At 41.4% G+C, this 26,479-nt stretch overlaps 2 protein-coding genes across 2 annotated transcripts; both read left to right on the forward strand.

The window, feature by feature from the left end:
• The first annotated feature begins 3,459 nt into the window (after positions 1-3,459).
• On the forward strand, positions 3,460-10,325 carry LOC127961280 (C-type mannose receptor 2-like). Its single transcript, XM_052560324.1, has 3 exons — positions 3,460-3,565; positions 4,166-4,507; positions 9,784-10,325. Exons 1-3 carry the CDS (start codon positions 3,460-3,462, stop codon positions 10,152-10,154), a joined length of 819 nt encoding a protein of 272 aa, XP_052416284.1. The 3' UTR covers positions 10,155-10,325.
• A 7,701-nt stretch (positions 10,326-18,026) lies between these two features.
• On the forward strand, positions 18,027-20,854 carry LOC127961737 (C-type mannose receptor 2-like). The gene is made up of 4 exons (XM_052560981.1): positions 18,027-18,071; positions 18,164-18,535; positions 19,622-19,954; positions 20,122-20,854. The coding sequence occupies exons 1-4, from the start codon at positions 18,035-18,037 to the stop codon at positions 20,490-20,492; spliced, it is 1,113 nt and encodes a 370-aa protein (XP_052416941.1). The 5' UTR covers positions 18,027-18,034; the 3' UTR covers positions 20,493-20,854.
• Positions 20,855-26,479: the final 5,625 nt, after the last annotated feature.

Below are 26,479 nucleotides of genomic sequence, written 5' to 3' on the forward strand. Positions count from 1 at the left end.
CTACTGCATGCTAGAATCTCAGACAAACAAGCTGATTTCAACCTCAAAATGTACACTTTTAAATATACCAATACTGCTATCTCAAACACAGAGAGGCTTCTTTGTGATATAAACCAATTTTGAACAAAAAAAAAACACCTCTTTCTCATTTTGCTCGAAAGTTGTGCTGCCGACTTGTGTCACTGGTTTCCATGACGGGTCACATTTTCGGAACCCGTCTCACCCGTAAAGCCCTCTGCATCACAGGTGATCCCACCCACCCGTCTCACAGCTTCTTCAGTCTGCTTCCATCAGGGAAGAGACTGCGGAGTCTCCAGGCCAGGACCAGCAGACTGAAGGACAGCTTCATCCACCAGGCTGTCAGGAAACTGAACTCGTTCCCGAACTTGCCCCCCATCCCTCTTCTGCCCCAGGCACCACTGAACTATGAAACCATTTTGCACTCTATCTGCCATGTGCCTTGTACTGCTTTTTTTACTTAGCTTTAATTTAATTTTATGTCTTTTTTTACATTCCCTTATTGTATAGTTGTATCTACATTTTATATTTGATCTAGAGTTTTAGGCTCTACTGTTAGTGTAATCTGTATGCACCAGGGTCTGAGAGTAATAGAATTTTGATTCTCTGTATGTATGTACTGTACATGTGGAAGAATTGACAATAAAGCAGACTTGACTTGACTTGACTGATTAGCTGATCTAAATGCAACTGTATAAGAGATCTTTCAACTAGTTTCCTGCTCTTGGAACTCATATGTAAATACATTTACACAATATGCACCCTTTGTGCTATATTATGTAGCTTCTGCTGTTAAAAATGGCTTGAGTTTATGTGAACATGAATTTTAGTATTAAATAGGAACTGGTATCTGGTTTAGAGCCCTGCACGGGCCTCAAATCTAGACCCGAGCCCGGCCCTGGCCCGAGACGCTCAGGCCCTAGCCTGACCCGTGTCCGACAGCTCATCAGAATTATCAGCCCAAGTCCAGCCCGAGCCCGTGTTTTTATTTATTTATTTATTTATTTATTTTATTACACAGCGGAAGCCTGCCCTATTTGCAGCAATTAAAAAATTGGTCAGTTATGTGTTATGTTTCTTTTCATTTCTTTCTTCATTTCTTTATCAAGTTAGTTTAGAAAAATGTTTGAAGCATTTAAAAAAAAAATGACGATTAGCGTTAAACAGCCGAGCCGACAGCAAGTAGCCTAAAACATATTTAATCAATTAAGCCTCTGCTAATACTTTACTGGGCTACAATAAAATCCATAAATATAAAACACTTCAAGCATATCACACATACAGTTAGTTTAATAAATGTTTATTTATTTAAAAATATAAATAGAAGGATAACCCAAAAAGGCCCGAGGCCCGGCCCGTATGTCAGCTATAACGTGAAAATTGGCCCGAAGCCCGGCCCGAGGGGCATAAATAAGTCGGGCTGAAATGCAGGGCTTTAATCTGGTTTGACCCCTTGTCTGGTCAAATCATTGCAGGCCTTGATGTCCTCATATACATGTTAATAAAAACAAAAAGAAAGAAAAACGAGAAAAAGATTAAAGGGAATAAGGAAAATGAGAGACAAATGCAAGCATTATTTGTAACACCAGTGAATGAAAAGTACTGTTATATAAGTTTAAATTATATGAAGAGAGCAATAGTACACTGATATACTCTGTGTATCTGATTTCCATAAACTGTCCACACAGAGATGCGTTTAGCTGTTCAAGGCCAAGTCATGGTTTCGTGTAGACTGATATTTCTTGAGATGAGGGGAAAAAAAAAGATCGGATAGGGAAAGCTCTGGCTTTGTGTGGATGTAGCCTAAGAGTTGTTGTCACGATTGGTAAACCGTGATCTCTGGGTTTTGCACTTTGTGGGTGAAGTCTGTGTGTTACGCGTCAGCACTGATTCGTTTGTGGACGTCTCCGTTAATTGTCATCAGCAACAGCTGTAACTCATTACTTATCCCTATATATTGGCTTGTCTAGCGTCTTGTGTTCGTGAGAGCGTTGTTTCATGTTTGTAACTTATGCCTTGCTTTCTTGTGTTTTTCTGTGTTGGATATCCGTGTCTCCCCGGAACCCCGTCCACTCTACGCAACCCACCACCAAGCAACACCACTTACCTTCAGCTCGCTTCCCCGCAGTTCCTGTGTCTCCCTCTCCTGCTGACAACTCACCTCCGACTTCCGGATTCGTCATTCCTCACCAACATCTTGGACTGTTTATTCCTCCCAACGTTATTTGTGTCTCAGTTTTGTATTGTCTCATTGTTTTCATTAAATCTCATTAATCTCGCAGTTCTTTCCTGCCACTCCCAGTCGTTACAGTTGTGTGTTGCTGTTGTCTTTTATTTGTATGTGTCATTACATTCACGAGTTCACCCTTACATCTAATCTGAAGGCAAATAGTAGGCATATTTTGGCGTGCTGTCCTGGGGGAGGGGTCCGGGCCCGGAGCATAGCCCGAACCCAAATAACTCCCCCTATCCCTAATTTGGGATAAATAGATTAGAAGTGAGGAGTTGGGGTGGAGGAGGGTTGCCGAAAAACTGTCGTGGGACAGGAGGTAGGAAGACTGGATATATATACACGCTTGCGTGCTATTTAAGATGATTAGCTAAACGAGATGCACCTGTGCCAAATTGGATGATTATCTGATCGTGCTTCTCCCGAACTTTGTTAATAAAACCACATTTATGTGCAAAACACTTATAACAGATACTAATGGTGATACAGAATATGTTCAAAGTTTGTGAAAATATTGTTTAGTTTGGGATGCAGAAACATGCTGTTGGTCACTGACAGTATCATAGCTGAAAGAAAATGGAAAACAGAAATGCAAATGTTGAGGTGGACAGAACAGACACCACTCTCTAACACATTCAAATGAACACTCTTCCAGAGAATTGCACATACAAACACCAACACATAAAAAAAAAAAAAAAAAAAAAAAGGAAAATCGTGAATGTGGAAGATTTTTTTTTAAGAGTAGCCTAATAAACAAATAATGTGATGCTGAGTGAGTGACGAGAGTAGATACAATCATCACATCGTTTAAGAAACATCAGACTCAGGACAGAAACACACAACCTCTAAAGTAAGAATAACTTGTAAGCTCATTTGTAATTGTCACTGAAATTGTTTAACACCAAAATGAATCAGTGAATATTTAACATCTGAGTCTTTCGATATCTTTTATCTTCAGAAATGGACCAAACTCTGTATTTCATTCTTCTTCTCATTGGTGAGTGTGTTTGTGGTTTTATTCATGATTTCTAGTTTCATTAGGTTTGATCCTGTTATGAAAATCATTAAAGCAGCATCTCTCTTTCACAGCTCTCTGCTCCGTATCTGAATGTGTTCAGCATCAATATCACTTTATAAATGAGAAGAAGACCTGGACTGAAGCTCAGAGATACTGCAGAGAGAATTACACAGATCTGGCCACCGCTGACAACATGAACGACACGAACGAGCTGAAGAAGAGTGTGAATGATTCAAGTGTTCAGAATATCTGGATTGGGCTGCAGAAGACGGGTCGTGATGAATGGAAGTGGTCTTCAGGTGAACCTGCGCTCTATCTGAACTGGGCTACTGGGCAACCAGAAGGCAGAGATTATTGTGCTATGATGACAAAGGGAAAATTTGAGGATTTGCCATGTAGTAATACCAAACATTTTATCTGCAACAACAGTGAGTATAGATACTTAAAATCACAACAACACTTCATTTATAGATGTACATTTAAAGATTTTATTATAATTTATTGTAATTTTCATTAATTTCTAATGAACTAATTTACTGTCCAAGTAAATGTTTCTGGGACGGGTCAACATTTTAGCTGCAGTGTAACAATGTCATCTGTTTGATAATTCTCTCATCCAAGTCTTTGTGTCTGAATCCAGTGTTATAGAGAGACATATAAGAGCTTTATAATAATCATGATGTTCCCAGATGTTACTTTATGTTAAATATGTTTCATCTTTAAAATAATCCTGAATATATTGTGAATATTCAATATGTCACTAGCATTAGAAGCAGCTCAAGCTGAATGACATGTTTCTGATCTTTCCATCGCTGCTTCTGTTCAGATACAAACCATAAATCAACATAAGAATAATAAACAAAATTATTCATCAATCTTCTCATGTGTTGTTCTTAAAGCAAACACAGGACTTGTCTTAGTCGATCAGCTGAAGAGTTGGAGAGCCGCTCAGAGTTACTGCAGACAGAATCACATTGATCTGGTCAGTGTGAGGAACCAGAACGAGAATCAACAGGTTGAACAGTTCATTACTGATAATCATTCATCTGAATCATGGATCTGGATCGGTCTGTTCAGAGACTCATGGCAGTGGTCAGATCAGAGTGACTCTTCATTCAGAGACTGGGACACTGGTGAACCTGATAATAATGGAGGAAATGAAAACTGTGCAGCTCTTAATGCTCAGAGAAAATGGTTTGACGTCTCTTGCACCAATCAATATCCTTTTGTGTGTTATGAAGGTGAGTAGATCTTCACTAAATGTAGTTTCATAACAAGGTTCGGGAGAAGCACGTCAGATACTTAACCTAATTAGCACAGGTGGAACCACTCAAGATAATCAACCTTAGGGTATAAATACAGCTGAATCAGCCTACCTGTCTCTATTGACGGTTTATCAGCATGCCGGTTCGCTTCGTCTGTCACCTTACCACGGACCCATTTTTCGTACCAACGAAGAGAGCTTCACCGGGGATTTATAAGACCTGCTGCTTTTGCCGGACCCGCAATCTTTCCTACCCAGTCAAACACGACCATTGAGCAGCATTAAGCGTCATCGCGACAGCTGCTCTCCTCGTCAAGCCACAAGTCGTGGCCAATAGACCGTGCAAGCTCCGAGCTCGCTCGCTCGACACAATGATCATGCCGCCCGAGACCGAGCTCTCCTCGAGCTGGAATCCAACCAGCCTGGGCCGCACCCAAGTTCTCACGGCAACAAGGCTCTCACTTCCCGTTGCGACTCAGCCTTTCACACCGGCGTTCCGGCCGAGTTGCAGTTTGACCGCGCGATGTTAACCAACACATTTTCAGGCGAAAACTCTAAAAGCAGGTTCATTGGATTTTACGGCAGTTGGCATCCAAAGTGTTGCATCTAAAAGCAGGTTCGCGGCTAAAGTTTGTTAAATGACGTCATGACGCAGTTCCATCTTCTACTAGTGTTTTGTGGTGGTTTTGGCAAACCAGCGTAAAGATGCATTACCGCCACCTGCTGATCTGGAGTGTGGAGTGCGCATAGATTTGGACTACAGATACAAACGTAGATCCGTCAGATGATAATGCCACATTTAACCACGAACAAAGGCATTATTTCCAGTCTTCATCCACACTGAAATGTCCAAGACATTACATTTGCCTTACCGAGCACGTTTAAACCTCACTGAAATGATACAATAATGTTCCATGATAAGTTAAAATAAAAAAAAAAAAAAAAAAAAAAAAAAAAATTATCTCCATGCAATTTTTCTGGCAGGACCAAATTATTTAGGGACTTATTTAGTGATCACTCAAAATTCATGTAAAACGCATCTGCCCTCGTGTTTTCGGTCGGTCGTACGGTCGCCTTTTCAGGACCGTAATATGAAAAACAGGCAAGTAAATATCTTTAGAAACCACTTAGAAGCGAATAGCACATAACTGCTATTAACCCATTTGCTTGCAAGCATCGCCGACGGCCCCAGTTTATTATTGTTTCACTTCCACAGCACGTTAAACTTCACTCTGACTTGATATGGATAAACCGTGCATCAATTGAAAGTCTAAAGACTCTGGCTTCGATATTTGACCAATATTTCGATAAAACATATTTTCAGTGACAGTTATTTAGTAAATTATATCAGGAATACGATTCCTATTCCTGAACGGTAAAACGTTGAAGTGTCAGCTCATGGACAAACGTCGATAATGTATCTAGTCAGAAAGAATCATGAGCAGAAACATTTTTATTTTGGGTATGTAATTTCCGTCTCCATGCAAAATGGGGGGTGACTGGTACGTTACTGCTATAATCATGTCCTCGGGTACAATGTCTTGCAAGACTAAACATGCTTCATCGTTTCCAAAACCCTTTTTTTTTTCCACAGTCCATACAACAACATGAAAACAGCCTTCCAAACGTATCCGCCCGGGAGACCGCCTAAGAGCCCGGAGGCCAAATGAGAGGAAAAGATGCTTTTCCAACAGTAACATAATAATGTGGACAATGCTTGAGGAATTGTCAAATCAGGCAACCAATTGCTAAGCTGGTAACACAGTAGGCTACCCATTCATTTTTTGCTTGCCCCATCAAATGTTACTAACCCTTTTTACTCTTCCCGCAGCCAATATCTACAGCAGCCGAAAGCAAGTAGCCTTTCCTGTACCTCCTCACTGCCGCAGCTCCCGCAGAAGCCTTTCCCGTATCTCCCCACTGCCGCAGCAGTGTCTGCTCCCGCAGGAGCCTTTCCTGTACCTCCTCACTGCAGTATCTGCTCACGCAGGAGCTTTTTCCGTATCTCTCCACTGCCACAGCAGCGTCTGCTCCCGCAGGAGCCTTTCCCGTACCTCCTCACTGCCACAGATCTCCCCACTGCCGCAGCAGTGTCTGCTCCCGCAGGAGCCTTTTTTGTATCTCCCCGCTGCCGCAACAGTGTCCACTCCTGCATGAGCCTTGTCTGCATCTCCCGCATTTGGTCTTGCAGCGAGAACTGTTCTAGTAGAGCTCTTACGTTTTCTCTTTTGTCCAGTGAGCATTGGGTCTCTCAGCGGACACAGTGTGAGAAATCTCCCGGTCAAGCTTTCATTTCCCTCTTTCCCATTTTCTCTTTCTGTCCAGCGAGCATTTGGTCTCACAGCGGACGCAGTGAGAACTTTCCCGGTAGAGCACTTACCTTTTCTCTTCCGTCCAGTGAGTATTGGGTCTCACAGCGGACGCAGTGTGAGAAAATCTCCCGGTCAAGCTCTCATTATCTCTTTTCCTGTTTTCTCTTTCTGTCCAGCGAGCATTTGGTCTCACAGCAGACTCAGCGAGAACTTTCCCGGTAGAGCACTTACGTTTTCTCTTTCGTCCAGCGAGCATTGGGTCTCACAGCGGACGCAGTGTGAGAAAATCTCCCGGTCAAGCTCTCATTTCCCTCTTTCCTGTTTTCTCTTTCTGTCCAGCGAGCATTTGGTCTCACAGCGGACGCAGCGAGAACTTTCCCGGTAGAGCACTTACGTTTTCTCTTTCGTCCAGCGAGCATTGGGTCTCACAACGGACGCAGTGTGAGAAAATCTCCCGGTCAAGCTCTCATTTCCCTCTTTCCTGTTTTCTCTTTCTGTCCAGCGAGCATTTGGTCTCACAGCAGACGCAGTGAGAACTTTCCCGGTAGAGCACTTACGTTTTCTCTTCCGTCCAGTGAGTATTGGGTCTCACAGCGGACGCAGTGTGAGAAAATCTCCCGGTCAAGCTCTCATTTTCCCTCTTTCCTGTTTTCTCTTTCTGTCCAGCGAGCATTTGGTCTCACAGCGGACGCAGCGAGAACTTTTCCGGTAGAGCACTTACGTTTTCTCTTTCGTCCAGTGAGTATTGGGTCTCACAGCGGACGCAGTGTGAGAAAATCTCCCGGTCAAGCTCTCATTTTCCCTCTTTCCTGTTTTCTCTTTCTGTCCAGCGAGCATTTGGTCTCACAGCGGACGCAGCGAGAACTTTCCCGGTAGAGCACTTACGTTTTCTCTTTCGTCCAGCGAGCATTGGGTCTCACAACGGACGCAGTGTGAGAAAATCTCCCGGTCAAGCTCTCATTTTCCTCTTTCCTGTTTTCTCTTTCTGTCCAGCGAGCATTTGGTCTCACAGCGGACGCAGTGAGAACTTTCCCGGTAGAGCACTTACGTTTTCTCTTTCGTCCAGCGAGCATTGGGTCTCACAGCGGACGCAGTGTGAGAAAATCTCCCGGTCAAGCTCTCATTTCCCTCTTTCCTGTTTTCTCTTTCTGTCCAGCGAGCATTTGGTCTCACAGCGGACGCACCGAGAACTTTCCCGGTAGAGCACTTACGTTTTCTCTTTCGTCCAGCGAGCATTGGGTCTCACAGCGGACGCAGTGTGAGAAAATCTCCCGGTCAAGCTCTCATTTTCCCTCTTTCCTGTTTTCTCTTTCTGTCCAGCGAGCATTTGGTCTCACAGCGGACGCAGTGAGAACTTTCCCGGTAGAGCACTTACGTTTTCTCTTTCGTCCAGCGAGCATTTGGTCTCACAACGGACGCAGTGTGAGAAAATCTCCCGGTCAAGCTCTCATTTTCCCTCTTTCCTGTTTTCTCTTTCTGTCCAGCGAGCATTTGGTCTCACAGCGGACGCAGCGAGAACTTTCCCGGTAGAGCACTTACGTTTTCTCTTTCGTCCAGCGAGCATTGGGTCTCACAACGGACGCAGTGTGAGAAAATCTCCCGGTCAAGCTCTCATTTTCCCTCTTTCCTGTTTTCTCTTTCTGTCCAGCGAGCATTTGGTCTCACAGCGGACGCAGTGAGAACTTTCCCGGTAGAGCACTTACGTTTTCTCTTTCGTCCAGCGAGCATTTGGTCTCACAACGGACGCAGTGTGAGAAAATCTCCCGGTCAAGCTCTCATTTTCCCTCTTTCCTGTTTTCTCTTTCTGTCCAGCGAGCATTTGGTCTCACAGCGGACGCAGCGAGAACTTTCCCGGTAGAGCACTTACGTTTTCTCTTTCGTCCAGCGAGCATTGGGTCTCACAACGGACGCAGTGTGAGAAAATCTCCCGGTCAAGCTCTCATTTTCCTCTTTCCTGTTTTCTCTTTCTGTCCAGCGAGCATTTGGTCTCACAGCGGACGCAGTGAGAACTTTCCCGGTAGAGCACTTACGTTTTCTCTTTCGTCCAGCGAGCATTTGGTCTCACAACGGACGCAGTCTGAGAAAATCTCCCGGTCAAGCTTTCATTTTCTCTCTTTCCTGTTTTCTCTTTCGGTCCAGCGAGCAATGGTCTCACAGCGGAGAAAGGCACAAACTCGCCTGATCAGTCGCTCCAAATTACAATTGCTCCCCGTTGCAGGCCAGCAGGGCCCGTCAGTCCAGGTACAGTGAGCCGCCATCACAGGCCCACTGGACAAACATTCAGACCCTTTCTCGAGATGCCAGCCCGCCAAACGTGGCACTCATTTGGGGGGGTCTTTAGTTCGGCCGGCTGTCCTCCTGCTCTTTAGCTTTTTGGGGGGTACTCTAGGTTCGGGCCATTCCCGAGCTCGGAGCCCCTTCCCCGGACAGCACGCCAAATACGCATTATAATATTCAGTTAATTATATGTAAGTGTGAACTCGTGAAATGTAGTTTCATAACAAGGTTCGGGAGAAGCACGTCAGATACTTAACCTAATTAGCACAGGTGGAACCACTCAAGATAATCAACCTTAGGGTATAAATACAGCTGAATCAGCCTACCTGTCTCTATTGACGGTTTATCAGCATCCCCCCTCCACCCCTTCTCCTCCACTAGAGTTCACTTTACACTTTCATATACGGGGGGGTACTCTAGGTTCGGGCCATTCCCGAGCTCGGAGCCCCTTCCCCGGACAGCACGCCAAATACGCATTATAATATTCAGTTAATTATATGTAAGTGTGAACTCGTGAAACACACACACACTCCATCATCACCTCCAGATCTCTTCAAGTTCACTCTACATGTCTGACATGACAAATTCATCCCCAGTGTTTGTTCTGCATGTTGTTTTTGATCAGTCTCTCTCTAGTTTCTGCTTGTGCTTGGTTTATCTGCAGATCCTGAACTGATTGTGATCCGAGAGAATGTGACGTGGTCTGAAGCTCTGAGATACTACAGACAGAATCATGTGGATCTGGTCTCGGTTCATTCAGAAGAGATGCAGCGTCGTGTGATGAACGTGGTTAAACGTGCGTCTACTGCGGAGGTGTGGTTGGGTTTACGTCACTCCTGTACTGTGGGCATCTGGTTCTGGGTGAGTGGAGATACCGTGTGCTATCAGAACTGGGCTCCAGGGAACGGCACATCAGAGGAGGACTGTGAACACACAGTGAGATCTGGAGCAGTTCAGTCTGGAGGAGATCAGCGCTGGATCAGTCTTCCTGAGACTCACAAACTCAACTTTATCTGCAGCAGATATTCAGAGTGAGAGGAAACACAGAACTTTATATAAAATAAGAAAAGCTTGTGTGTTTATTCCCTTTAACTACATTTTCATTCACCACTTTGTAAAGGAATAATTTGAATAATATTTGTCTCAACAGGCAGTCGCATCTAAGGGTTAAAAATACAAAAACGTTCTGCACACTCAGCGTGTGTGTGTGTGTGTGTGTGTGTCATTTACTAACTTCATTGAGTTTTGTGATAGTCAAAGAACATCATAGACTCTCAATTAGATATACATGTATACTAGTTTCTATTCTATCGTGATATAAATAATATAACTGAAGTGTGTGATATTAGATTTTTTTAGTGTTTTAAAGATCTGTGTATGTTACCGCAACTACTTCTCTCTCTTACACTGAGTTTCATGTATCAAGATTAGAAATGACTTGTTGAATATGAATCAGTGTGCACCAACATTGTATGCTAAATTAACTAATGTTTATTATTTGAGGACTGAAGGTTGGGTATAAAATCTCTAGAAGTATTTTGCACAAAATATTAAAGAATGTGTCAAAAACATCAGCTCAAATAAACTCCTGTACAACCAGCAATCTAATCTCCTTCTTAGACTTTTTCCCAACACCAGAATTATAGAATCCAACTTGGTTTTAATCATAATTCATTAATATGTTTGATTGGAATGGTGACTCCATTGCAGAGCAAAATAATTACATAAAATTAGCACTGTTAAAAAAATGAGAAATTAACTGTTGACTAATGATTGCTAATTAGATCAAATTAATGAACAGTTTAACCAAACTTATTTTACCTGGAATAAATACAATTCTGACATTTTTGTGTGTAAAGTCTGTCAGAAATATCTGCTGTGTACCTGATGGCAGCTGTCACACACAGTTGCTAGGCGACAGGAGTGGTGGGCGGGAACAGCTGGTGATACAATCAGGACATCTTCATAGACCATAATCTCATTTAACAACGGCCACTTTCAACTTTGTGGACTTTGAAGGATGCAGCCTCCGAATTGGGACGCAGTTACACTGTAACATTCCTGTTTTTGCAAATAAAACCGATAAATTAGACTGAATGAAATGTAAATATATACAAATATATACAATAACACTCACTGTTTATCTCAATGTTTCACATCAGAGATGCAAATTGTCCAGCCTGAATGTCTAAACGTGGTGTGGATGTAAACAAATGAATGAGGATTTGTTTATATGCAAACATAAGCATCTTTTATCTGAGCTCTAAGCCTCTGGACCATGCCTGCAAAATTAGCAGAAAGAACTATATTCCAAACACTGTGGACACACGCTACTCTCCTCAAAACCTCAAGGACACCAAAGTGCACGTTTACAAACCCAAAGGAAACAGACAGATGTGTGACAACCACCAAGGAATTTCAGGAAAAATCCTTGCAAGAATCCTCCTGAACGTCTCACTGTGCACTTAGAGCAGGGTTTACTCCCCGAGAGTCAATGTGACTTCAGGACACAACGAGGAACAGTAAACATGATATCTGCTGCCTAACAACCTCAAGAGAAGTGCCAGGAACAAACTGTTGACCTTAACACTGCAATCATAGACTCAACCAAGGCATTCAATACCTTAAGTTGTGAGGGGCTTTTGAAGATCATGAGTATATTTGGTTGCCCTGAAAGATTCATTTGCATAACATGCCAATTCCACACCGGCATTGTGTGCTTGATGATAGAGATCTAGCTTTCACAGTTACAAATGGAGAGAAGCAAAGCTGTGTTTTTGCCCCCACACTGTTCAGCATGATGTTTCCTGCAATGCTGACAGATAAGTAGATAAGATCAAGGTCCATGTGGCCAGACTTTGTCTTTATCCTAACATTACGTCATGTTTGCTGATGACTCCGCCCTGAAAACTGTGGTGATGTACCAGCCTGCACTGATCTGGAATTTCATATGCTTCTGTGTCAATCATTCTGGCTGCCGAGGGAATTTACAGCGGTAATAATCACAGCTGTTTACTTTCCTCCTCAAGCTAACACAGACCAGGCACTCAGTTGTGACATGTTCCGGACAGCGTCTGATGATGACATAGAGGTGTACTCAGAAACTGTAACGTGTTTCATCAGGAAGTGTGTAGAAGATGTAGTGCCGACAAAAACAATCCGCATCTACCCCAACCAAAAACCGTGGTTAATAGCGAAGTTCGAGCAGCCTTGTAAGCACGGACGTCTGCTTTTAATTCCAGGAATGCTGATGATCACAAACAAGCCAGTTACGATCCCAGAAAATCCATCAAAGCCACAAAAAGACAATACAAAAACAAAGTTGAAGAACAATTCAACACCAACGATGCAAGAAGCATGTCGCTGGGCATCAACAACATCACAGACTTTAAAGGGAATAAACCAGCTTCTGTGAACATAGCCGCCTCTCTACCGGATGAGCTTAATAACTTTTATACTCGTTTCGAGACTGACAGAACGGCACACAGAGAGCGTTCCTGCGGCTGCTGCAGAAGATGTGCGGTCACTCTCCATCTCTGTCGAGGATGAAACCCGATCCTTCCGACGGGTAAATATCCGTAAGGCTGCGGGTCCCGATGGCATCCTAAGCACAGTCCAACTAGCCGGTGTTTTCACAGACATTTTCAACCTCTCCCTCTGTCTGTCTGTGGTTCCCTCGCGCTTCAAAAAACATTCTCACTCCCAGCTCGTCACATATTTACACTTCGTCAGGACCCCTTGACGTCACTTTCTGACACACAGGGTACACCTTTAGGTCATTTTTTATGTGCAGGTTCTCCATTAGTTTAGATAAAAATCCTTTGCATCTATATTCTGACGTGAAAGGCACTGGGAATTTTATTGTCATGACTAACTTGGGTAATATATATTGTGTAATAATATTGCCATCAATGCATGTTTAGATGTAAATTTTCATGTAAATAGTCTCAACTGTTTTATTTACTGTTTTATTTACTTCTCTCACTCATTCGCTGCTAGCCCTCACATATCAACAAAAAAAACGGCGGGCCCCCAAATCACCAAAGCCTGTGGGCCCTGCTCCTATGAGAAATCTCCGACCGGTGCCACAACGTCTGCTGAAGGTGTACCAAAACAACTGATAGCAGCTCTTAGTGATATGTGTCAGGTCCCTATATGTGTACAGTGTGCCTGTAGCTTTCTCTATTTCAGTTTTATCACGTGATAGAAAGTCTAAGGCCTTCTCAAGCTGAAGGGCAAACTCATCTAATCTGCGGCCTATTATGCATCAAACTAAGATTGACCTAAAGACACAAAGCACTGCCATCAAGTTAGCACTTTTAAACACTCGCTCACTAAAAAATGTAATCATTTCTAATCAATGACTTTATAACCACAAACAATCTGGATTTTATTTTTTCTAAATAAAACATGGCTAGAAGACAGCTGCAGTGCAACAGTCCTAAATGAAGCAGCCCCTCCTAACTTCACTTACATGAGTGTCTGCAGGACTGTTAGGAGAGGTGGGGGTGTAGCTGCTCTATTTAAAGATCTCTATCAATGCAAGCAAGTGTCATTTGGTTAGTACTTGTCTTTTGGATATCTAGGGATTGTGCTGAAAGGTGCTCCACGCATTCTGTTTATTATTATTTACAGGCCTCCAAAATACTCTTCAGCATTTGTTGAAGAGGTCACAGAAATGTTATCAATAATTTCCTCAGAGTTGGATTTTAATATTCACATAGATAATGCAGAAAACAAAACTAGAAAATAAATGATAACGGTTCTAAACACTTTTGACCTGATTCAGCATGTGCATGGACCCACACACAAAGGTGGACACACTCTGGATCTAATCATCAGTAGGGGTCTAAACATTTCATCCATTGTTATTATCAGACAGCGAATGCAATGAGTTTGCTTCCTTCTTTTCTGAGAAGATCATCAATATCAGGAAGGTGATTAGCACATCCTCAAGTAATGCAGAGGTCAGACAGATTCGCCAAAATATCAAAATGATACTTTGTCTATTTTTGAAACAATTGATAGCAAAATTCTGGAAGACCTAGTGCAGCAACTAAAATCGTCAACCTGTTGTCTTGACACACTTCCCACATCTTTTTTCAAAAGTGTGCTTGACTGCTTCAAAGCAGATCTCTTAGAAGTGGTGAATGCCTCACTTCTTTCTGGGACGTTTCCAAACTCCTAAAAAACTGCAGTTGTTAAGCCCCTCCTGAAAAAGAGCAATCTTGATAACACCATTTTGAGGAATTTTATACCAATATCTAATCTTCCTTTTTATAGGCAAAATTATAGAAAAGGTAGTTTTTAATCAGCTGAACAAATACTTAAACTCAAATGGATACCTGGACAATTTTCAATCTGGTTTCCGACCGCATCACAGCACAGAGACAGCACACATTAAGATAATAAATGATATTCGCTTAAATTGTGACTCTGGCAAAATATCGGTGCTGGTATTGCTAGATCTCAGTGCTGCGTTTGACACTGTCGATCATAACATACTACTAGAGAGACTGGAAAACTGGGTCGTGCTTTCTGGGATGGTACTCAAATGGTTCAGATCATACTTAGAAGGGAGAGGCTATTGTGTGAGTCTAGGAGAGCATAAGTCTAAGTGGACGTCCATGACATGCGGAGTCCCACAAGGGTCAATTCAAAGCATGTATATGCTTCCACTAAGTCAAATAATGAGGAAGAACCAAATGGCCTATCACAGCTATGCTGATGATACCCAGATTTACCTAGCCTTATCTCCAAATCAATACAGTCCCATTGAATACCTCTGCCAATGCATTGATGAAATTAATAGTTGGATGTGCCAAGTTATGGCATTTGGAAACAAACATGAAGTTCTCAAGGTGAATGCATACCTTTACTCTAGGGGTCAAACAACTAAAAATCAAGTTATGGTATTTTTTTTTTTTTTTTTACCAGGCAGTAATTGAGAGTTTAATCAGATACTGACTGTATCACAGTATGGTTTGGGAACCTAACTGTGCAATCGAGATCAAAGCTGATACGAATGATACATACTGCTTGGAAAATTATAGGAGTGAATGAATGGACACCACTGCAAACTATGTACGAACATGCCACTGTAAGACACGCTGAGAGGATTGTTTGTGATTTTTCCCATGTTTTGAATACAGAGTATGAGTTGTTGCCTTCGGGCAGGAGGTTCAGGGTTCCTCGCTGCAGATTAAATAGATTTAAAAACTAAAAGCAGTGTCTGTGAAGTTGTTAAATAGAGGAAGTATGGAGCTGTAATTTTATGAATTAATATTTTGTGTATTTTGAGAATTGTATTTGTCTAATGTGTCTATTGTATGGTTGCAGCATGGGTGATGGCCCAAGACAAATTTCCCTACTGGGGACAATAAAAGTTTACCTTACCTTACCTTAATTCAGGAATCTTGGTGTGATTCTGGAGACAGACCTTAGTTTCAGTAGTCATGTCAAAGCAGTAACTAAATCAGCGTACTATCATTTAAAAAACATTGCAATAATTAGATGTTTGTTTCCAGCCAAGACTTGGAGAAACTTGTTCATGCCTTTATCACCAGCAGGGTGGACTATTGTAATGGGCTCCTCGCCGGCCTTCCCAAAAAGACCATTAGACATCTGCAGCTCATCCAGAACGCTGCTGCCAGGATTCTGACTAGAACCAGAAAATCTGAGCATATCACACCAGTCCTCAGGTCCTTACACTGGCTTGCAGTTACATTTAGGATTGATTTTAAAGTACTTTTACTCGTATATAAGTCACTAAATGACCTAGGACTGAAATATATTGCAGATATGTTCACTGAATATAAACCTAACAGAGCACTCAGATCACTAGGATCAAGTCAGTTAAAATACCAAGGGTTCACACAAAACAAGGGGAGTCCTCCTTTAGTTACTATGCTGCCCGCAGTTGGAATCAGCTTCCAGAAGAGATCAGATGTGCTAAAACACTATTCACATTTAAATCTAGACTCAAAACCCATCTGTTTAGCTGTGCATTTATTGAATGAGCAATTAAATTCATTTTAAATGTTTTAACCATTTAATTTTTTTTAAATTGCTTGTTTTATTTTTGTTATAAATTTTCTTCATGATTATTTTCTTTTCTTTTATGTAAAGCCCTTTGAATTACCATTGTGTACAAAATGTGCTATATAAATAAACTTGCCTTGCCTTGCCTTACGTCAGTTTTTGCAAATACCTGCGACTGTATTTTTATTTTCTGTCATATTTTATATTGTTCAGAAGTTATAGGTTTAGGGTAAAGCTGAGGTTGTATTCCAGTCAAAGTATAAATTTATATAAAAATATTATTATTAATTTTAAATACATGCAAACCATTAAACTAAGACAAACAACTGTAAAGAATTGAAGATCCTGCATGTCAAAAAGTGATGATAAAAGGATACCCATAAGCATTGAAAATGATGCTAAAGGGATATCTTGAGTGCCAAATAGCGATGCTAAAGGATCCTGATCAAGTGTCAGTGAGTTAGGAGTGATAAAGTGTTGTGTAAGCAGGTTCTACAGTAAACATTTGTTTATATACAGTAATAGTGTTTTGTAAACTAAATAAGTTAGTTATAGAGTTGTTTTAGGATGATTTTTGTGATTTTATTTTTATTTATTTTTTATCTGTAGTTGTTTAAGTCTGTCAGAAACGTCTCTGCTGTGGCAGCTGTCACACTGTTGCTTGGCAACAGGAGGATGGCGGGAACAGCTGGTGATGCGAACAGGAAGTAGACAGCCTCATTTAACAACATTAAGTTCAATCTTTGTGGACTTCGAGACACTGGACCTTTGAATTGAAACACATTTACAGTGTCATTTATCTGCAATAAAACAAACTAATGAATAAGACTGAATGACATGTAATCAAATGTGACTAAAATAATAACACTCATTGTTTATGCTTCTGTTTCACGTCAGAGATGTAAATACTGTCCATCCTGAACATCCAAATGTGCTGTGGACATAAACAAATGAATGAGGATGTGTTTACATGCAAACATATTCATGTTTCATAAACAAGAAAAAAATACAATAAACTGCAGGAGTAGGAAACAAAACTATTAGAATTTTGAGATGAAATCTAAATCTTTGGATTCCATTCAATCACAGTCTAGTATCTAGATTGAGTATCTAGACAGAGAACATCAGACACATTTCTCCTGAAACAGAAGCAGATGATGGTATTTTATTCTGGATGATGAGAGTCTTTTCTAACATTATAAATGGACGTCAGGGTAATAAATACACAATATGAGCAGATTAATGGAGACTGGTCTCTGTTGCTCATGTCTGCTGTGTCTCATCTTCACCAGCAGAGGCCTCTGCTCTGAAGAGGAAAAAGAAGGACAATAATCTCTCTTTCCTCTTCATCTTGTCTTTTTTATTATTATTTCTAAAACTCTTCTCACAATAATCACAAGTATTCTGTCATCTCACACAATGGTGCCTCAAACTGAGGTTTTAAGAGTTAAAATGATAATTAAATAATGTTTATAAGTATGTACTGACTGTTTATAAGTGTGTACTGACGTAAGTCAGATGTAAGTATGGAAATTAATGGAAAAATATATACAGAAATATAGAGGAAGTGAATATGAAATAGGGTTTTTAGACTATTAAACAAATAATGTGATGAGAGCAGATCTAATAATCATTACACAGTTTGAAGCTGAGGACAGAAACATCAGACTCAGGACAGAAACACAACCTTTAAAGTAAGAACAACTCATAATTCATTCTTTAACTAGAATTAGATTTTGAGAGGTTAATATTATTTGATTTGGTGTGAATCTTGTTATGCTGCTAAGATGTTATTAAAAAAAAAAAAATCATGAGGTTTTATTCTAAGATGAAAATGAGTGTATTTGAGTTTTTAATGCATTTCTTCCTCAGAAATGGACCGAACTCTGTATTTCATTCTTCTTCTCATTGGTGAGTGTGTTTGTGGTTTTATTCATGATTTCTAGTTTCATTAGGTTTGATCCTGTTATGAAAATCATTAAAGCAGCGTCTCTCTTTCACAGCTCTCTGCTCCGTATCTGAATGTGTTCAGCGTCAGTATCACTTTATAAATGAGAAGAAGACCTGGACTGAAGCTCAGAGATACTGCAGAGAGAATTACACAGATCTGGCCACCGCTGACAACATGAACGACACGAACGAGCTGAAGAAGAGTGTGAATGATTCAAGTGTTCAGTATTTCTGGATTGGGCTGCAGAAGACGGGTCGTGATGAATGGCACTGGTCTTCAGGTGAACCTGTGCTCTATCTGGATTGGGCTACTGGAATACCAAATCTTAGTGATGAAAAAGAATGTGTTATGATCTCAGGTGGACATTGGTATGCTGTGGAATGTAGCACGCCCCTAACTTTTATTTGCAATTCCTCCAATAACAGTAAGTGCATCTCCCTACAATGGCAACACACATTAATGTATAAAAAGAAGCACAGAGTTTTTGACCCTGCTCCTGGACTCCACTGCCCTGTGGGTTGGGGGGGGGGGGGGGGGTGATAGAGGAGAGAGAGAGAGAGAGAGAGAGAACGAGAGAGAGAGAGAGAGAGAGAGAGAGAGAGAGAGAGAGAGAGAGAGAGAGAGAGAGATGTGAAAATCTGCGATTGGAGCATAACTTTATTTGTATTGGCAAGTGTTTCTTAATCATAATTCATAATTTATTTATAAATTTATTTATAATTAATAATTATTTAATTTATAAATGTATAAATGGGCATGTGTAACATAGTAAATCAACATAACCCTTTATTCAAGTATTATTAAAACTGTGTAAAATATTTTATAACACACACATACATATATATATTATAGTTATGGGGAAGTCGTGCCCTTGAGCAAGGCATTGAACCCCCAACTGCTCCCTGGGCTCACAGTGTGTGTGTGTGTTCACTGCTCTGTATGTGTGCGCATTTCGGATTGGTTAAATGCAGAGCACAAATATTCCTATACATTCCTATAATGGCCCACCACTTATATATATGTATATGGTTTTGAATTTTGAAAAATATAAAATAATAATATAATTGTAATGGTTTAATCAAACATGTAGGGTCATTAATAACTAATAGCATCTCCGGTCATCAGTTTTGGACACTACTGAATGGAATTCTGCCTCTTCTTGATGTTTACGAACAAAACTCTTGTTCAGTTCTTGTCTCATTGATGTAATTTTATTGTGTTCACTTTTACCCATATTACAATATTTTGTTTTGGAGATATTGTATTGTCAGAAATTAGTATTTTTTAAGTAGATGTTTCAAAACAAATACAAATTTGTGATCACTAGCTTCAGAGTCTGTGATAAACACCTGAACACTGTGAGCTGTGTGTTACATTCAGCTTTCAGGATCTCAACACAAAATCAGTCTTTAAATGATGTGTTTCTGGTGATAACCATGAAGCACTTAAGAATAATGAACAAACTGATTGATGAATCTGTTTTCATCTGTTTTTCTTAAAGCAAACACAGAACTTGTCTTTGTCAATCAGGCGATGAATTGGAGAGTCGCTCAGAGTTACTGCAGACAGAATCACATTGATCTGGTCAGTGTGAGGAACCAGAACGAGAATCAACAGGTTGAACAGTTCATTACTGATAATCATTCATCTGAATCATGGATCTGGATCGGTCTGTTCAGAGACTCATGGCAGTGGTCAGATCAGAGTGACTCTTCATTCAGAGACTGGGACACTGGTGAACCTGATAATAATGGAGGAAATGAAAACTGTACAGCTCTTAATGCTCAGAGAAAATGGTTTGACGTCTCTTGCACCAGTCAATATCCTTTTGTGTGTTATGAAGGTGAGTAGATCTTCACTAAACACACACACACACTCCATCATCACCTCCAGATCTCTTCAAGTTCACTCTACATGTCTGACATGACAAATTCATCCCCAGTGTTTGTTCTGCATGTTGTTTTTGATCAGTCTCTCTCTAGTTTCTGCTTGTGCTTGGTTTATCTGCAGATCCTGAACTGATTGTGATCAGAGAGAATGTGACGTGGTCTGAAGCTCTGAGATACTGCAGACAGAATCATGTGGATCTGGTCTCGGTTCATTCAGAAGAGATGCAGCGTCGTGTGATGAACGTGGTTAAACGTGCGTCTACTGCGGAGGTGTGGTTGGGTTTACGTCACTCCTGCACTGTGGGCATCTGGTTCTGGGTGAGTGGAGATACCGTGTGCTATCAGAACTGGGCTCCAGGGAACGGCACATCAGAGGAGGACTGTGAACACACAGTGAGATCTGGAGCAGTTCAGTCTGGAGGAGATCAGCGCTGGATCAGTCTTCCTGAGACTCACAAACTCAACTTCATCTGCACAACTTATGAAGATTAAAGAACATGTGAATGCCTGCATGTTTACTTCCTTTATCTTCCTCTTTCCAGGTGTGAAGGTTAAATTCGTGTACTATTTTTCTACAGATAATGTTATATACATAGTTCATGCAATCTTTCAGTAATATATTACTGAGCTGTGAAGTGTAGATGATCTGTATTTCTCCAGGTGGATGAATCTGTGTAGGTGGTGTTTGGTTAAGGGCTTAGAGTTAGAACTGCTGTTTTTAATGTGTTTGCTTTTACAAACTCTTTCAAAATGTACTTTTGTGTTTTATTCAGTAACGGCAGAATTTTGAGACATTCATCTGCCAGTTTAATTTTATTAGGGGTCCATAAGCACATCATATTTATATCATTATATAAATTTTTGTATTGTTTTCTTTTAGCTTAATAATGAGAAAATGTGCTATAATCAAAGTAAAAATAAATGAATCAATGTGACGGGAGTGGAAGTGTATAATATCTTTATAATGTGTGTATAATATATATATATATATATATATATATATATATATATATATATATATATATATATATATATATATATATATATATATATATTTGTTTTTTTTTGGGGGGGTTGTATGATGGTTTGGCTACTTCTCTCTTATGTTTAAATATTTTGTACATGTAATGTACAATACATGTACATTAACTTTAGTAAACACTTTTTGACTGAGATTGTGTGAACTCTGTGTTTCTCAGCAGAATTATTTCAGGGTTATTGTTAGAAAGGAAGAGGTAAAGGTAGGGTATACAATACATTGTGTTTAGCTCCATGAACTCAGGATCAAAGCTTGATCTGACAGCTGATGATCACTATCATGATACAAACAACGTCTACTTGGATTGGTTTGGTTTAGTCAACTCAAAACTAATCCTATAACCATAAATTTGTTCAACTCCCATCATGGTTATGGGCCTGGTGTCTGAAAACTCATCCACATCTGTTTTAATCTTACTTTTAGGGCAGAATCAAAAACACAAAAAGGTTCTTTTGGTGTCTGAACCATTGAATATTAAAAAAAAATATATATACATGTATGACTTAATAGTTCATGGTTAAGTTCATATATCTGTTTCAGGGTTGACAGAGAAACACTTTGTTGTTCATTGACATCATGAGCGGGCAGCAACGGAAAACACAAATGAGGAGAGATAAGATAAAGTCAACATTTAACCACAGACCAGGATGTCGATATCTTGTTGTTGAATGATCCTTGAATACTGGCAGCTTTCATATAACTCTAATAAGTATTTTCTGTACTTCATTCAGACACTCGTGAACGAGTCAGTCTATTGTTCGTTATCTGGCTCGGCTCAGTGTTCATCTTCAGTTCTCTCTTCACAGCAGTTCAGTCAGTGTACTGTTTGAGTAAATGAATTACTCCGGGATATTGGTTTGTTTGAACTCTGACGTGTCAGCCACAATAAAAAAGTCATTTGTAGATTAATGCGTATTAGAGATGCAAACCGTTTAAAACGATTCAGTTCGATTTGGTGAACTGAATGATTCGTTCGCGAACCGGATATCCAGACTGCTTTGATTTGAACTCTCTCTCACAACAGACACGGAAGAGAATACAATGCTGAATAAAGTCGTAGTTTTTGCTATTTTTGGACCAAAATGTATTTTTTGATGCTTCAAAATATTCTAACTGACCCTCTGATGTCACATGGACTACTTTTATGTTTTTCTTACCTTTCTGGACATGGACAGTATACCGTTCACACAATCCTCCTTGCAACGAAGCAAGGTTTAGACCCATCGCTTCAATTGAAAACCCATGAGCATGGAGCTGTGACTTTGGACAATGCTTTGAGAGTGGCCACTCAAAGTGAGCGAGCTCAGTTGGCCATCAGTGTTGCTAACCCTTTAGCTGTTATGTCTGTGATGGCAAATCAACAACCACCGTGACCGTCACACAGTGACAGCAACCCACATTACTGAGCTGGTATCAGCCATAGCTGAACTCCGAACTGACTGGCAGGCCTTACGCCAGTCTCATCTACGATGGATGAACGTGTGGACCAGCTTTTGCAGCGGGTTTCCAGTCTTCAGGACAAAGTGACATCTTCCAAACACTCTTCACATCGGTCCTGTGCAGCCGTGGACTACAACATCGCAACATGCCATCATCAGCCTAGCTTGGACGATCATCATCATCGCCGTCGAGACTGCTGCTGTATTGCACAACACAGAGAGGTAGACAACACCCTCGGGGATGACTGCTATTCTCAACGATACCACCATGGCTACTCTGAACTTGATCAACCAGGCTGTCATTGGGGACCAAATGCCAGCTTCATCCCCAATAATGTTCCACACTGAATAATGGTCCACACTACTCAACCCATACCTTTTATTCAAATTGCACTGGCTGGAACTGAACTGCATGCTTTGGTGGATAAAGGGTCAGGTCTATCTCTAATTACAGATGACTGTCGTAGATCCATTCCAGTTTTGTCTACTCAGTCTATCAGCAAGTTGTTTGTGTTAGCGTCATCAGTTACTGGACAGCAATTGGACATACTTGGCTCCGTGACAGCTCCTGTACATATTGGAGATGTCACATTTTCCCATGTATTCCATGTAGAATGCACCGCTACTCATCCTGTTCTCATAGGATGGGATTTCCTAATTGAGCACAACGTTACTGTTGACATACCACATGCATGTTTGCAACTATATAACACTTCAGTGCCTCTTTCACCACCCCAGTCACTGATTCCAGTACAAAGTTCTGCAGTCAGTGTCGCTCAGGTGACTGTCCCGACTATGTCAGAAATGGTAATCCCAATTTCTGTCAAAGATAATGGCATAGTGAATCCTTTCACTGACACATACATGGGGATACTGGAACCACAGCCTCCTCCAGTTGTGACCTTAGGTGTCGCTCGAACATTGACCTCTGTTCAAAAAGGGAGGGGCATGGTTCGAGTTGTAAACCCGACTAATGAACAAGTCTCTATTGATGCTGGATGCCCATTAGGTCAGTTTTTTTCAGTCACCGGCAATACATATGATGAGTATGCGTTAGTCTCAGCCGTGACTACTTCTACAGAAGATGTCCGTCCAATGCCTGAAGTGCATTTGGAGGATACGCAGTTAAATACTGAAGAACAGGCACAGCTCAAGAGTCTGCTGACAGAGTTTGCTGACATTTTTAGCTCTCATTCGCATGAATATGGCAAAACTAATTTGATTACACATAGCATCAATACTGGTGACGCTGCTCCAATAAAACTGCGCCCATATAAAACATTACCACCTACTCAGGCTGTACTGCAACAAGAGGTGTCAAAGCTTTTGGATCACAACATCATTGAGGAGTCTCACAATCCATGGTCAGCTCCGGTTGTGCTTGTTCAGAAAAAGGATGGCACACTGTGTCGATCACAGACGCCTCAATGGTGTTACAATTAAAGATTCACACCCTCTTCCTCGGGTGGATGATACCCTTGACAGGCTTTCTGGAGCCAGACTGTTTAGCACTATTGATTTGACTGCTGGTTACTGGCAAATAACCAGCAGTCTCCACTGGTACTGGGCTGTTTCTCCACTGGTACTGGGCTGTATCAATTCCGTATGATGCCAATGGGCATCTCTAACGCACTGCCCAGTTTCCAACGCTTAATGGAACTTGTGCTTCGGGGTCTGCATTGGAGCATTTGTTTGATCTACTTAGGCGATATTATTGTCTACAGTGCCGATTTCTCACAACACCTACAGCACTTATGTGAAGTTTTCCAGCGATTTCGCAAAGCTGGTCTAAAAATTGCCATCTAGCATGCTCCTCTGTCACTTTTCTGGGCCACCGTGTTTCCAGTTCCGGTGTTGAGCCAGACCCGTCTAGCATAGATAAAGTTAAGACATGGCCAATCCCAACATCATACACAGGTCAGGGCTTTTCTTGGTCTGTGTTCCTATTATCGTCGATTCATTAGACACTTTGCACGCACGGCCGAACCCTTGTACCATCTTACACACAAGGGGGTATCATTTTCTTGGTCAGCAGGAGCAAATGAAGCTTTCAATGTACTGAAACAGGCGCTGACTTCATCGCCAATTATGCGGCGTTCTCCTGTGCCCCGACCACAGGCACCCCTCATTCCTATCTCTCCTGACCATCCATTCCAAATAGTAGCCACAGACATAACTGAGTTGCCTATTTCAACCAATGGTAACCGATATGTACTTGTAATGATGGACCTGTACACCAAGTTTGTCAATCTCTATCCATTAAAAGATCAGACAGCTGTCTCTGTGGCAGGTTGTATATTTGACCACTACATTCCACAGCACGGTGTCCCTGAGGCCCTACACTCGGATCAGGGCAGAGAGTTTGAATCTGACCTCATAAAGCACCTTTGTGACTTGTTGTCAATCAAGAAGCTCCGTACGTCCCCTTATCATGCTCAGCTGTTGAGCGTTTTAATCGCACTCTAAAAGATGAACTTTCCAAACAACTTTTTGACTCAGGTACGGAGTGGGATGAGCACCTCCCACAGGTTGCATTGGCTCATAACACCATTAAGCACACTAGCACAGGACTGACACCCTTCTTTCTGGCTCATGGTCGGGAAGCCCGCGTTCCCTTGGACACACTACTCCAGGACAATAATGTTTCCAGTTCAGCTACAGTGGGCACACCAGCAGCATATGCTAACAAGTTGCGCAAGAGACTGGCCTGTGCTTATCGTTCTGCAACTGCTTTCCAAGACCAACAACGCCTGAACTATGATCGTCATTTGAAATACACTCCGTATAACCGTGTTGATTTGGTTTTAGTGGATGATCCTGCCCACCGCCACAACAAACTGTATCCACGTTGGGTGGGCCCATATGAGGTTTTGCAACCAGTATGCCCCTTTGGTAGTTCCACCCCTGTTAATTTTTAAGTTCGGGATGTATCTAGACCTCATGCGAAAGCAAAAATCATCCATTACAATCGCATGAAACCGTACATCACTGACCCAAAGATCACCCATATACTAACCCCCCCACCCCCCCACCCTCCTGTTCAGCCGACTGCTCTGAACATTTTGTCTGGACTCCTCCCACCCCACATAACACCTGTGCCACTGGGACTCCCCACACCTCAGGTTCTCTTAGAACCACCACCGTTGCCTCAGTTGCAACCTCACCCCTAATTGCAGCCGCCCAGAATCCTACAACCTTCCTGCCCTGTGGAAAAATGTGCAGGGCTCAGACTCTGGACTGTTGATTCCTACACTGGGCACACCTGAAGCTGCACTGTCAACAGGTGTTTCTGCATCACCTGATACTTCAGTGTCCACCAAATGTATTTCCCAGGACACGTCAATTGCCCTACCATTTGAAGGATTTTGCACTTTACTGATTTGCTACATGTTCTCTGTACATGGTTTTAATGTTCAGGGTTAATACATGTAACAATGGCAATATTAATGCAGAGTTTCTTGATATACTGATTCCTTTTGTGATTTATGTTATTGTGTTATAATGTAACATTGTTAAATATGTATTCGTCAGTTTGGCCCAGCATTGTGTGCTTGATGATAGAGATGTAGCTTTCACAGCTACAAACGCAGAGAAGCAAAGCTGTGTGTTTGCCCCCACACTGTTCAGCATGAAGTAGATAAGATCAAGGTCCATGTGGCCAGAATATGTCTTTATCCTAACATTACATCATGTTAGTTGATGGCTCCGCTCTGAATAAGTGAAGTTCTTGTGACATACAGGACACCCCGGAACTGTTCTTCACTGCATGCAACAACTTTGGCTCGACTTTTAGCATCCTGAAAACTGTGGTGATGTACCAGCCTGCACTGATCTGGAATTTCATATGCTTCTGTGTCGACCATTCTGGCTGCCGAGGGAATTTACAGCGGTCATAATCACAGCTGTTTACGTTCCTCCTGAAGCCAACACAGACCAGGCACTCAGGGAACTGTATCGGATATAAGTGAGCAATAAAACCGCGCTCCCAGATGTTGCATTTA

This window comes from Carassius gibelio, chromosome B7 (genome assembly GCF_023724105.1).
Source record: "Carassius gibelio isolate Cgi1373 ecotype wild population from Czech Republic chromosome B7, carGib1.2-hapl.c, whole genome shotgun sequence".
Classification (NCBI taxonomy): Eukaryota; Metazoa; Chordata; class Actinopteri; order Cypriniformes; family Cyprinidae; genus Carassius; species Carassius gibelio.